Genomic DNA, 12,989 nt, shown 5'->3' on the forward strand with positions numbered 1-12,989 from the left:
AAGACTGCCATATTGCATTTTTTGTTGATGGCAAAGTTACTAAGAAAGTGCTGGCTGTAAATGTCTTTTCCCATTTACTTAAATATGAACTGCTCAGGAAACTTCAGATTCTCCAGTAAGAGTATCTTTAATTAATTGGGCCACCCTTTAAAATAATGCCACATTTAAAATCAATTATATTTTCATGTATTGGGGTTTGTCCCTTTTTAAATCAAATTGATAGGAAAGAAGACACTTAAACTTCTCATCTTAATACAAGTTATTCAATTCATTTGAATTTGGTTTTCCCTTACAAAACCCACACTCATTCATTAGAGTCATGTTTATCTGCTTAGCAGTTTAGGGAACAATTTGGAAATTTTGTGATTTTTGAGATTATCGTTCTCTTAAAGTGCCAGTATTTTAAAATAGTCTTCTTGTAATTTTACATGCTTTTGTGATGGCATGCTCTTTTGTTATATAATTTTGACTTGGATTCTTTCCATTTCCATTTGTTTATGTAATTTCAGGAGGAATACTGAACATCTGAGTCCTGGATTATACTAATAAACTAATAATTGCAAAGATTTAAAAAAAATAAAATAAAATAGATAGAGAAATCAAATAATTTACTGATATACAAACATTGAGGAAATTCGCCACAATAAGAACAGCTCTACAGGAAATACTTCAACCTGTTCTACACACTGACTATCACAATGGATCAACAGCAAAGTAAGAACTCAGAAATTAAAAGACAGAATCTAACTTCCATAATGATGCAAAAGATAAAACTAAGCAGTGGACTCTCACAAAATAAGATGAATAAAACACTGCAATACTTATCAGTTATCTCAATAAATGTTAACGGCTTGAATTCCCCACTGAAGAGGCATAGATTGGCTGACTGAATTAAAAAACACAAGCCATCCATATACTGTCTGCAGGAAACATACCTAGCTCCAAAAGACAAATTAAAACTCCAAGTTAAGGATTGGAAGACAATTTTTCAGGCAAACAGAATTTAGAAGAAAAGAGGAGTTGCAATCTTATTTTCAGATACATGTAGATTTAAAGCAACTTACGTCAAAAAAGACAAAGATGGTCACTTTATATTGGTCAAAGGAAAAATACAAGAAGACATTTCAATTCTAAATATTTATGCACCCAACTTAAATGCTCCCAAATTCTTGAAACAGACCTTACTCAGTCTAAGCAATATGATATCCTATAACACCATAAGAACATAGGACTTTAACACTCCTCTTATGGAGCTGGACAGACCCTCTGAACAGAAATTAAACAAAGATATAAGGGACTTAAATGAGACCCTAGAACAATTGTGCTTGATAGACACATATAGAACACTCCATCCCAAAGATAAAGAATATACATTCTTTTCATCGGCCATGGAACATTCTCCAAAATTGATCATATCCTAGGACATAAAACAAACCTCAACAGAATCAAAAGAACTGAAATTTTACCTTATATCTTCTCAGACTACAAGGCACTAACAGTGGAACTCAACTCCAAAAAAATGTTCAACTCCACACAAAGGCATAGAAATTAAACAACCTTCTGTTGAATGACAGTTGGGTGCAGGAAGAAATAAAAGAGGAAATCATTAACTTCCTTGAGCATAACAACAATGAAGACACAAGCTACCAAAACCTGTGGATACTGCAAAAGCAGTTCTGAGAGGAAAATTTATCGCTTTAGATGCCTACATTCAAAAAACATAAAGAGCACATCAACAAAGTCACAAGCCATCTTATGGAATTGGAAAAAGAAGAACAATCTAAGCCTAAACCCAGCAGAAGAAATATCCAAAATTAAATCAGAGATCAATGAGATTGAAAACAAAAGAATCATTCAGAAAATTAATGAAACAAGAAGTTGCTTTTTGAAAATATAAATAAAATAGATAAACCTTTGGCCAGACTAACTAGAAATAGAAAAGTAAAATTTCTAGTAAAATCTCTAGTAACCTCAATTAGAAACGATAAAGGGGGATGGCGCCTGTGGCTCAGGGAGTAGGGCACCAGCCCCATATGCCAAGGGTTCAAGCCCTGGCCAAACTGAGGGAAGGAGGGAGGGAGGAAGGAAGGAAGGAAGGAAATGATAAAGGAGAAATAACAACTGATGCCACAGAGATACAAGAGATCATCTCTGAATACTAACCAGAAACGCATGCCCCAAAATTTGGACAATGTGAAGGAAATGGATCAATATTTGGAATCACACCCTCTCCCTAGACTTAGCCAGGAAGAAACAGAGCTCCTGAACAGGACAATTTCAAGCACTCAGATTAAAGAAACAATAAAAAATCTTCCAACAAAAAAATGCCCTGGTCTGGATGGCTTCATCTGCTTCCAGATGGCAGAATTCTATCAAACCTACAAGGAAGAGCTTATTCCCATACTGCAGAAATTATTCCCAAAAACTGAGGAGAATGGAAACTTCCCCAACACGTTCTATGAAGCAAACGTCACCCTGATACCAAAACTAGGGAAAGACCCAATAAAAAGGAGTATTTGAGACCAATTTCACTAATGAATATAGACACAAAAATTCTCAATAAAATCCTGGTCAATAGATTACAGCTTATCATTAAAAAAGTCATACATCATGATCGAGTAGGTTTCACCCCAGGGATGCAAGGCTGGTTTAACATACACAAGTCCATAAACGTTATCCACCGTATTAACAGAAGCAAAAACAAAAACCATATGATCCTCTCAATACGAAAAAGCATTTGATAAAATCTAGCATCCTTTTCTAATTAGAACACTGAAGAGTATAGGCATACATGGCTCATTTCTTAAACTGATCAAAGCTATCTATGACAAACCCACAGCTAATATTTTACTGAATGAAGTAAAATTAAAAGCTTTTCCTCTTAGACCTGGAACTAGAAAAGGTTGTCTTCTGTCACCATTACTATTCAACATAGTGCTGGAAGTTCTAGCCAATACTATTAGGCAAAACAAGGAAATAAAGGGCATCCAAATGGGAGCAGAACAGATCAAACTCTCCTTCTTTGCTGAAGATATGATCTTATACTTAGAGAACCCCACAGACTCAACCACAAGACTCCTGGAAGTCATCAAAAAATACAATAATGTCTCAGGATATAAAATCAACGGCCACAAGTCAGTAGCCTTTGCATACCGCAATAACAGTCAAGATAAGAGGCTAATTAAGGACAAAACTGCCTTCACCATAGCTTCAAAGAAAATGAAATACCTAGGAATATACCTAAAAAAAGAGGTGAAGGACCTCTATAATTAAAAGTATGAAATCCTAAGAAAGGAAATAGCAGAGGATATTAACGAATGGAAGAACATACTATGCTCATGGCTGGGAAGAATCAACATTGTTACAAAGTCTATACTTCCCAAAGCAATCTATCGATTCAATGCCATCCCTATTAAAATACCAACATTGTATTTTCAAGACTTAAAAAAAATGATTCTGCATTTTGTATGGAACCAGAAAAGGCCCCATATAGCTAAGGCAGTTCTTAGTAATAAAAACAAAGACAGGGGCACCACCATACCAGATTTTAGGCTGTACTACAAAGCCATAGTGGTCAAGATAGCATGGTACTAGCACAAAGATAGAGATATAGACATTAGGAATCGAATAGGAAATCAGGAAATGAAACTAACATCTTACAACTACCTAATCTTTGATAAACCAAACAAGAATATACCTTGGGGGAAAGACTCCCTATTCAATAAAGGGTCCTGGAAGAACTGGATGTAAAAGACTGAAACTAGACCTGCACCTCACAAAAATTAATTCAAGATGGACAAAGGACTTAAATTTAAGGCATTAAACAATAAAAATCCTCAATGAAAGTATAGGAAAAACAATGGAAGACATCAGCCTGGGGAAAGACTTTATGAAGAAGACTCCCATGGCAATTGCAACAATAAAAATAAACAAATTGGACTTAAGTAAACTGAAAAGCTTCTGTACAGCTAAGGAGACAACAATCAAAGCAAATAGACAATCTACACAATGGGAAAGGATATCTGCATATTTTAAATCAGACAAAAGCTTGATAACTAGGCTCTATAGATAACTCAAATGAATCCACATGAAAAAAGCCAACAATCCCATATATCAATGGGCAAGAGACATAAATAGAAACTTCTCTAAAGAAGATAGACAAATGGCTAACAAACATATGAAAAAATGCTCATCATCCCTAATTATTAGAGAAATGCAAACCAAAACCACCCTGATGATACCACCTAACCCCAGCCAGAATGGCCCACATCACAAAATCTCAAAACTGCAGATGCTGGCGGGACTGCAAACTAATATAACCTTTTTGGAAGGAAGTATGGAGAACCCTCAAAGTACTCAAGCTAGACCTCCCATTTGATCCTGTAGTCCCATTACTGGGCATCTACCCAGAAGGAAAAAAATCCTTTTACCATAAGGACACTTGCACTAGATTGTTTATTACAGTTCAATTTACAATCACCAAAATGTGGAAACAACCTAAATGCCCACCAACCCAGGAATGGATTAACAAGCTGTGGTATATGTACACCATGGAATACTATTCAGCCATTAAAAAAAATGGAGACTTTACAGCCTTTGTATTAATCTGGATGGAAGTGGAACACATTATTCTTAGTAAAGCATCACGAGAATGGAGAAACATGAATCCTATGTACTCAATTTTGATATGAGGACAATTAGTGACACGGTGAGTGTGGGGAAAGGGGAGAGCAGAGAAAGAAAGAAGGAGGGAGGAGTCGGGGAAAGAAGATCAGAGAGAGGGAAGGAGGGAAGGGGTGAGATCTTGGTGTGTGCTATACCTTTTGGAGGCAAGACATGATTGTAAGAGGGGCTTTACCTAACAAATGCAATCAATGTAACCTGGTTTCTTGCACCCTCCCCAACAATAAAAAAAAAAAAATCTTATTCATACAGAGACCCCAGGCTTGAGTCTAAACCAGTGGCTGCATTTTGGCTGGAAAATGCATGGTCTGCATGAGTTTTCACCTGAGGTCCATATGCTACTTTGGTGATTCCCTGAAGTATTTCTGCTGTGCATTCGCCACACTGGTGCCACACACAGCAGAGTGGAGCAGTACGACTCTGTGCTGGTGTGGCCTGAACCCAAAGCAGACCTTTTCTTTCCCATGCTGCAATCTTTTGTACCCACTGGGACACTGTGCCCAAGTCCCAATGCCATCATGGTACACGCAGCAGAATCTCAATGCTACTCTGGTTATGACAAGGCACTTTATACAATACCTTTTAATACCTAAATAGGATCAGGACAGGCTTTGGTCCTGGGGGACAAAAAGGGAAAAGCAATATGTATATTTTGCTATTTCCTTGGATTACTATTCCAACTGAATATTTGACGGAGGAAGGAAGGTGAGAGAGAGAAGGAAAGTTAAGGCATAATCACTATTTCCCAGCAAGATAAAAACAACTCCTCTCTGCACTCCCACTTCCCCTCCCTCCACCTGGAAGCATACAGCATAACACTGGGAGCTGGAGGAAGGAGCCGTTGCTGAATGGTCTGTCTCCATCATTGCGAGGTGTCCAGTGGCTGCTGGGAAGAATCCAGGGTAGCCAGATGACAGAGCAGAAGGCACAGCATCAGGACTGTCAACCTTCTTCACAACAACTTAGCACACTCTGTAGCCGACCAGGTAGGTGGAATAGAGGTAGAGATGAGAGTATGGGTACACCATTAAGCCCGAAACATCTACTTACAGGCTCCACAAACTCAAACATCTTTCTCTCTTGGACTTCCTGCACCTTGAAGACATATTCCAGGGATACTTCATAGAAATGCTGCCGGACCAGGTCCACTTGGCTGTCTGCCTACAAACAAGATGGAATTTAAGAGAAAAATCAAGTCACTACCCCAGGAGAACATTCAGTAAGCAGGCCAGAAAATAATCTCTGCATATGATTTTTAAAAACAAATCAAATAGCATGACACAGGAAGAAGAACAATAACTATAATAACCATTTCACTATGAATATCAAAACATATACAGTAGGTATTTACATTGTACACCTAAAATCCATATAATTTTTCAAAAGACAAAGACCAAAAAAGCCCTCAAAGAGAACTATAGGTTAAAAAGGCAAAGGGCTATCAGGAATTCAAACAACTAAACAGCAAAACGTGGTCTGAGAATATCACAAGAATGGAAAAACAAGCATTGCATGCACTCAATACTAACACTCAATACCAAGTTGAAACTAGTAGGTTAACAACTACCTGCTTCCATGAGAGAAAAACTCAAGTAAATTCAAGAAAGGGGAAGGGAAGAAGAGGGGTCGGCCGGTATCCACCCAAGGGGAACAATGCACAGGTATATGGCACATATCCTGGGTGAAGGAAACGCCTGCAACTCAGAATTTACCTTACAAATGCAAGCAACGTAACAAGCAGGGTAACTGTGTGCACCCTCGTATTAATCTGAAAATTTAAAAACATAAGCAGGGGATCCAAATAGACACGTCTCAAAAGAAGACATATAAATGGACACAGGTATATGAAAAAATGCCCAACATCAGGGAAATGCAAATCAAAATCACAATGAGGTATCATCTTAACCCGTCAGAATGACTATTACAGAAAGTATAAAAAATAACAAATGCCGGAAAAGATGTAGAGAAAAGAGAACTGTTACACAGTGTGAAGGAAATGTAAATTAGTGCAGCCATTAGGGAAAACAGTATGGAGGATGCTTGAAAAACTAAAAATAGAACTACCATATGATCCAGCAATCCTACTGCTGGGCATATATCCTAAACAAAGGAAATGAGAATATCAAAGGGCGACCTGTACCCATCTGTTTATGGCAGCACCATGGCATTCACAATAGCCAAGATATAATGCATAAAATCAATGGACAACAAGATAAAGAAAATGTGGTATATATACACAAGGAAATACTATTTGGTCATTAAAATAGAATGAAATTCTGTCACTTGTAGCAACATAGATGGAACTGGAGGTCATTATACTAAGTGAAAAAAGCCAGGCACAGAAAGACAAATATCACATGTTCTCGCTCATATGTGGAAGCTGAAACTGTGCAAGTAGAGAACAGAATGAGTTACCATAGGCTGGGAAGGGGGCATAAGGGGGGTCAAGAGAGGTCAGTGAACAGGTACAAAAATACAGTTTCGGACAGAAGGAATAAGTTTCAGTGTTTGATAACACTGTAGGGCGACTATAGTTAACAGCAATATATTGACTATTCCAAAATAGCTAGAAGAGAAAATGCGAAATGTTCCTGACACAAAGAAATGATAAATATTTGAGGTGATTGATATCCTAAATACACTGAGATTTGATTAGTATACATTATAGACATGTATCCAAATGTCACGTGTACTACAATTATATGTACAATTATGTTATCAATTTTTTTAAAAAGTAAATGAGTGAGACAAATGGACATGATGTTAGCCCAAATAGTTTCTGTCACAAGATTAAAATTAATCAGATCCTTAGAACAAACAAAAAATAAATAATAATGATAACGGTTAGCTGAGCACTACTTTGTGCCAGGAACCATGCCTATAGCTGCATAGACATTACCTTATTTAATCCTCAATAACTTCCTGTAAAGATGTTAGATTTCTCCCTAACTTAACAGGAGGAAAATGAAGTCCACTACTATTAAAGAACTTGACGTGTCATGCAGCTAGTACACAGCAGAGCTAGGATTTCTGTCCTGGTGAATCCGCCTCTAAGACCCTTGGATCATCCTTAAACCACCAGGCTCTACCACCTCCCAGGACCGTGGGGCACATTATTTTAAATAGGTTATCAGGGGAATCTCTCTCTTATCTCCCAATGTGTTTGTTTCCTTATCGCTATGTAAAATTTTTATTTAGTCCTTTCTTTTCTTGTGTATTGCCTACAGAATATAAAGTCAGTGAGAACAAAGACCTTGTCTACTTTTTCCACTTTTCTATCCCAGTGCCCAGAATAGCACCTGGTCGATAGTAAGTGTTTAATAGATGCTTGTAAAATGAGTAAATTGATCTTTGTGTGGCCATCAGTCAGCACCAAAGGCATGCCCCTGCAGTGTCCCAACACCTAGGAAAAAATCCATCTTCAAAGGAAAAAGAAGGAAAAGATCTTAGGTAAAACAGTATGTTTCACTAACTCTGGGTACAGAATTTATCACATCCTTAGATTCCCTGCAATGAAATTGTAAGTCAGGATTCCCTTCCACCTGGAAGACCAGGCAAGAGAGTTTCCTTGACTATCACTTGAAAAGCTGCAAATCACTCTGTGCTTCTTGGAAGAGACATTCTTCTTAATTGTAAGTTCTCTAATGGTGGATCTTTCATTTCAGTCTCCACAGAACACCCAGTGCCTTGGACAGACTTTCACAGAAGCATCCAATGAATATTTGTCGAACAAATTATTTTTATGCGAGCTTTTTTTTTTGGTCATTGAAGAAGTCATTGATTTTTTTTAAATCGTCCACTAGATGGCAGTATCATTCCACATCAAGCCCTGTGATTTCCACCTCCAGGGATTGAAAGATGGGTTTGAATTTAAAAGCATTCTATTCTGAGCCCCCAAATCAGGTAACAATTCTGGATAAACAAAGGTAGCAGATTTCACCAAAGATGTATCAGGTGTTTAATAATAATGTTCATAAAAGTTGATTTTTTAATAAATGTGAAGAAAATCTTTACTAATTAGCTGAAACACCATGAGCAAATCACTTGACCTCTGCAAGGAGCTCAGTCCCTTCAAATGTAATTCACGGAGGTTGGACTGGATAATCCAAGGTCCCTCCTCTCTCCAATTCCATTTGTTTGACATAGGTGCTGAATAACAATGGCTGGCAGGCAACAGAGCCCCACCACTCCTCCTGTGACTGACAAGTAGAAGCCACCTGGGCTAAGGAAAAAGGGCCCCATAGCCAGGTGCCAGGGTTGACTAGCTACCAGAAAGCTATTGAACATCTCCGAGCCTCAGTTTCCTCATGTGTAAAATAGATGGCCATTGTGAGGATTCATGTAAAGTGCTTGACACTATGCCTGGGGCATAAATATGCATTCAGCTTATGCCTGCTGCTATTACTGGTCTACAGTGATTCGTGGCAGGAATAGTAGTATCACTACTGTTGATGTTATCAGGTTTTATCCCATTCGATTTAGTTCAGGTACAACTAAAAAGCAATGCTTGAGAATTGACCCAAACAGATCAGGACTTGTGAGAAAGACCTGCAGCCCAATCCTCATCCTCACAGCACTCAGAAATCTGAATCCCTAAAAGACAAGAACACAGAGGACTGAAACAGACAGCATGAAAAAACACCCACTGAGATACATAACTGGCAGGTCAGGAAGAGTGACATCCAATTTGGGAACAGGGAATGGCCGAACAGTCCAGCAGCACAGTGATGATAATACTCCCAATTTGTATAATTACAGCTTGCCTTCTTATTCATGACATACGCTGGACACATACTTCATGAGTGTTTTAGAAATAAAGGAAACAATGCTCAGAAAATCTAAGTAACTTGCCCCAGACAACACGGTAAATACATGGCAGAAGAGATCTTGAAGCAAGATCCCCCCTTTGCCAGCCCACTGTTTGGTCTCAACACTGTGACACCTCAGAGGGAGACGGCATCAGGATGGCCCTAAAAGAAAACACTAGACTCATCCGAGACCAAGTCAGCAATATCTGGGACAGAGAAAATCGACCTGGTGGAGAATCACCCTTACTCTGGAGACTGCCATACCTACAGGAAGACTGTGCTATGGGCCTCCCAGGATCAGCAGGTGTTCAAACAACCACACACTTGCTACCTGAATAGCTGCACTAATGTACCTGGTCATCTAATCCATCATTTATAACTGCTTAGAAACCGCAGGACTGGGCAGATCTAGCCACTGTGAGCAGTAGCCAAAAAGGCTTCCCTTAAATTGGGCACAGTGGCTCACGCCTGTAATCTTAGCACTCTGAATGGCTGAGGTGGGTAGATTGCCTGAGCTCAGGAGTTCAAGACCAGCTTGAGCCAGAGCCAGATTTCATCTTTAAAAAAACAGCCAGGCATTGTGGCAGGCACCAGTAGTCCTAGCACTTGAGAAGCTAAGGCAAGAGAATTCCTTAAGCCCAAGAGTTTAAGGTTGCTGTGAGCTGTGATGCCATAGCACTCTTACCAAGGGAGACAAAGTAAGACTCTGTCTCAAAAAAATAAATAAATAAATAAAAACACTTCCCTTAAGTATAAATGTTTTCAAATCCTAAATGCCAACCGATGCTGTTAGAATGATAACTAAGAAGTGAGGATATCAGGATAGATTTTAAATGGAGTTACATGGCCATCATGGATAATCTACATGTTTTGGGGATATCTTCTACCCTGTGTGGAGCTGGGTTAGCAACTCCCAACTTTATATTGTTGGAGCTCAGAAAACAATACTCCAAATTAAGGCCTCAGAAGCAGAAGCTTTTTCTCCGGCCTTCTCCTACCCATCTGTCTCTAACTCCTGTTCTGCCCCTGATACTAATCATAGAAACTAGATTCACTTTTCCCCAAGAAGGGTCACAGAAAACAGAACCCCTTTTCCCAAAGCCAGCCATAAAACCTGAAAATGTTAGCCTAACTGTCCCTCTGTCTTTCTGTGTAAAATATGGCCATAAACCATTTGACCTACTTTGTTTGACCGTAGGTCTTGAGACCCGCCCCTCCCACCTCTAGAGTGTCCTGCGTCATACTCAGAAGGAAGGAATACATGCTCAGAAAGGCCAAACAAGACTCTAGACAGGTCTAGCTGGGCTTCTCCACTCAGTCTATTAACACTAGATCATACCCTTTTTATTCAATCATAGTTCTATGCAGCTATCCATTCTTTGTTGAACTTAAGCCTAAAATTAACAGTTTCCCCAATATCTTGGGGGCCTTCACTCCCATGTATACACATTGAATAAATCTATATGCCTTTTCTCTACTTAATCTGCCTTTTCCAAGTTGGTTTTTCTGGCAAAGCTTCAAGAGGAACTAGGGGAACTTTCACCTTGACTCTGACCATATATCCCTTGAAAATAAGAATTTATTTCGTTTTCTCAGTTACACTTGACAAGATCTGCCTAATAGCTCTGCTGTTTCAAGAATCACTTCCTCTGCTTTTGCTTCTTTTTCCCTACTCTGACACAAGATCTTCAAGAAAAAGTTAGTGTTTTCTACTTTATACAGCTCACACCAAATAGTCAATTCCTATCTGTAGGCTATTCCAGAATAGATCTGCAAACCCAATTATCAACCCTTGCTGTTGCTGTAGTTGTCATCATTACTGAATCATCAGTCCTCATCACCAAAGAATTGGATTAAATACTCATTTCAAAGCAGTGTTCTGAGAACACCATGTTCCTCCCCACAATGTCTAACAAATTGTGGTCGGAGGGGGGAGACCGGATTCCACCATCTCCTGAGCTCCCTTCATCTTTCAACATTTGACCCTACCATCCTCAGATAAACATTTACCTAAGAGAAATACTGGCATGGTATCTGCTCAAAAAGACGCAAAATTTAAGAATGAGGGCTAGCCCGGAAACCACAGCCTCTCTTTGGCATGTACCATGAGAAAGGTCAAGCCCATTTAATAAGATGACATTCGTGAAGCCAAATTGAAGCCTCCATTAGGAAACTGCCCTGTCTTCCAGAAACAAACTCCCCTACCATGCAAGCCTTCATGAACTAAATAAAAATAGTCACAACCCCATGACTACAAAGCTGTCTTGTCTTTCCAAGGGGCTACTTTTTTAAAACCCCATGCAAATCCAGAAAAACAAAGAGCAGGTGGAAGAATTTATTTTCCTGAAACAAGGTTACCAAAGTGTAAAACATGTGTGTCAGTAAAGCAAGGAAGAAAGCAAAGCAAAGGAAAATTAATATCAAGCACTGTTTGAAATAATGAAAAAAATCAATACTAAGGAAGGCTGACCAAGGCATTTCAGATGCTAACATTTCAAATCACAGATAAGAGGCAGAAAGGCAAAGGGTAAAGCGACAGAGTGCAGAATGAAGGCCAAGGGTGAGAGAAACAGGATGAGACGTCAGTTTGAAATGAAGAAGCACAGTCTAGCAATTAGGACTGCTCAACAAGGAGGCAGCAGTGTTGGTCAATAGTATCTTACACTCTTGACAGACTGGAAAGCCACAAAGGCAGGGCAAGAAGGAAGGATAGGAAGACACAAAGGTGATCCAGCATCAGGGCTCAGATCAAGCTCCTGGGTTCCAGGGTCTTTTCTAACCCCAAGACTTTCTGGTACAGAGCAACCAGGACACATCCAGAGCACCATGTAAAAAGTCAACACTTTACTCAGGACACTGGTGAAGTTTCTTACCTCCTGCAGCTGAGATTCTTTCTTTTTAGAAGATAAATTCAAGTGTTTCTCTAAGATGCCACAATACTTCTCTGTCTCTTTGTCATACTTCTTTTTGGCTTCCTGGCAAAAAAAGAGGAGAGGAGAAAAAGAATAAAATGTTGAAGGAATAAAAGCATCACCCACCTCTCAAGATCTTTCTGCCGGTCTTCCCAGCTCAGAGCACACAGCACAGCAGTGACTCGGGGCCTACTTTTCAGACATTGCCCACTAAACCACACAACCACCCTCAACAGCCTCACGGGGTTCAGCATCTATCACAGAGGCACTAGCACAATGCCAGAATAGGGCGCAAATACCAGTATTTAGTAGTGGCAAAGACAGGACTCCCCCTCTAAGATCTTCAATTGTGAATCTGACTCAAAGTCAGAAGGGGGAGGTCCCCTGTGAAGCTAATACCAAAGAAAGAAGAGCTACTTCACAGCTTGAATGAGACAAGTCTGGACCAAAGCTAGATCCAGCCTTCATAGTATTCAAAAGCCCTTATTTATAGGCATAATATCACGTATGAGTCTTTAAGCTATAGAATAATTGAAAAAAAAAGGTTTTTTTCTTTGTTTTTTTGTGGGTTTTTTTTTTTTTTTTT

General features: G+C 39.1%; 1 protein-coding gene across 4 annotated transcripts in view; it reads right to left on the bottom strand.

Annotated features, from left to right (window-relative positions):
- The window catches only part of ARHGAP26 (Rho GTPase activating protein 26), a 431,922-nt gene that overhangs the window by 303,820 nt on the left and 115,113 nt on the right, over positions 1–12,989 (bottom strand). For all 4 annotated transcript variants that reach the window (XM_023515652.1, XM_023515656.1, XM_023515658.1 and 1 more), the window contains 2 exons: positions 12,365–12,466; positions 5,734–5,844 (listed from right to left, as the gene is read on the bottom strand). In XM_023515652.1, the coding sequence (XP_023371420.1) occupies positions 5,734–5,844; positions 12,365–12,466 (213 nt within the window). The remainder of the gene's footprint in view (positions 1–5,733; positions 5,845–12,364; positions 12,467–12,989) is intronic.

Source organism: Otolemur garnettii, unplaced genomic scaffold (assembly GCF_000181295.1).
Source record: "Otolemur garnettii isolate 467f Iridium unplaced genomic scaffold, OtoGar3 scaffold00003, whole genome shotgun sequence".
Taxonomy (NCBI): domain Eukaryota; kingdom Metazoa; phylum Chordata; class Mammalia; order Primates; family Galagidae; genus Otolemur; species Otolemur garnettii.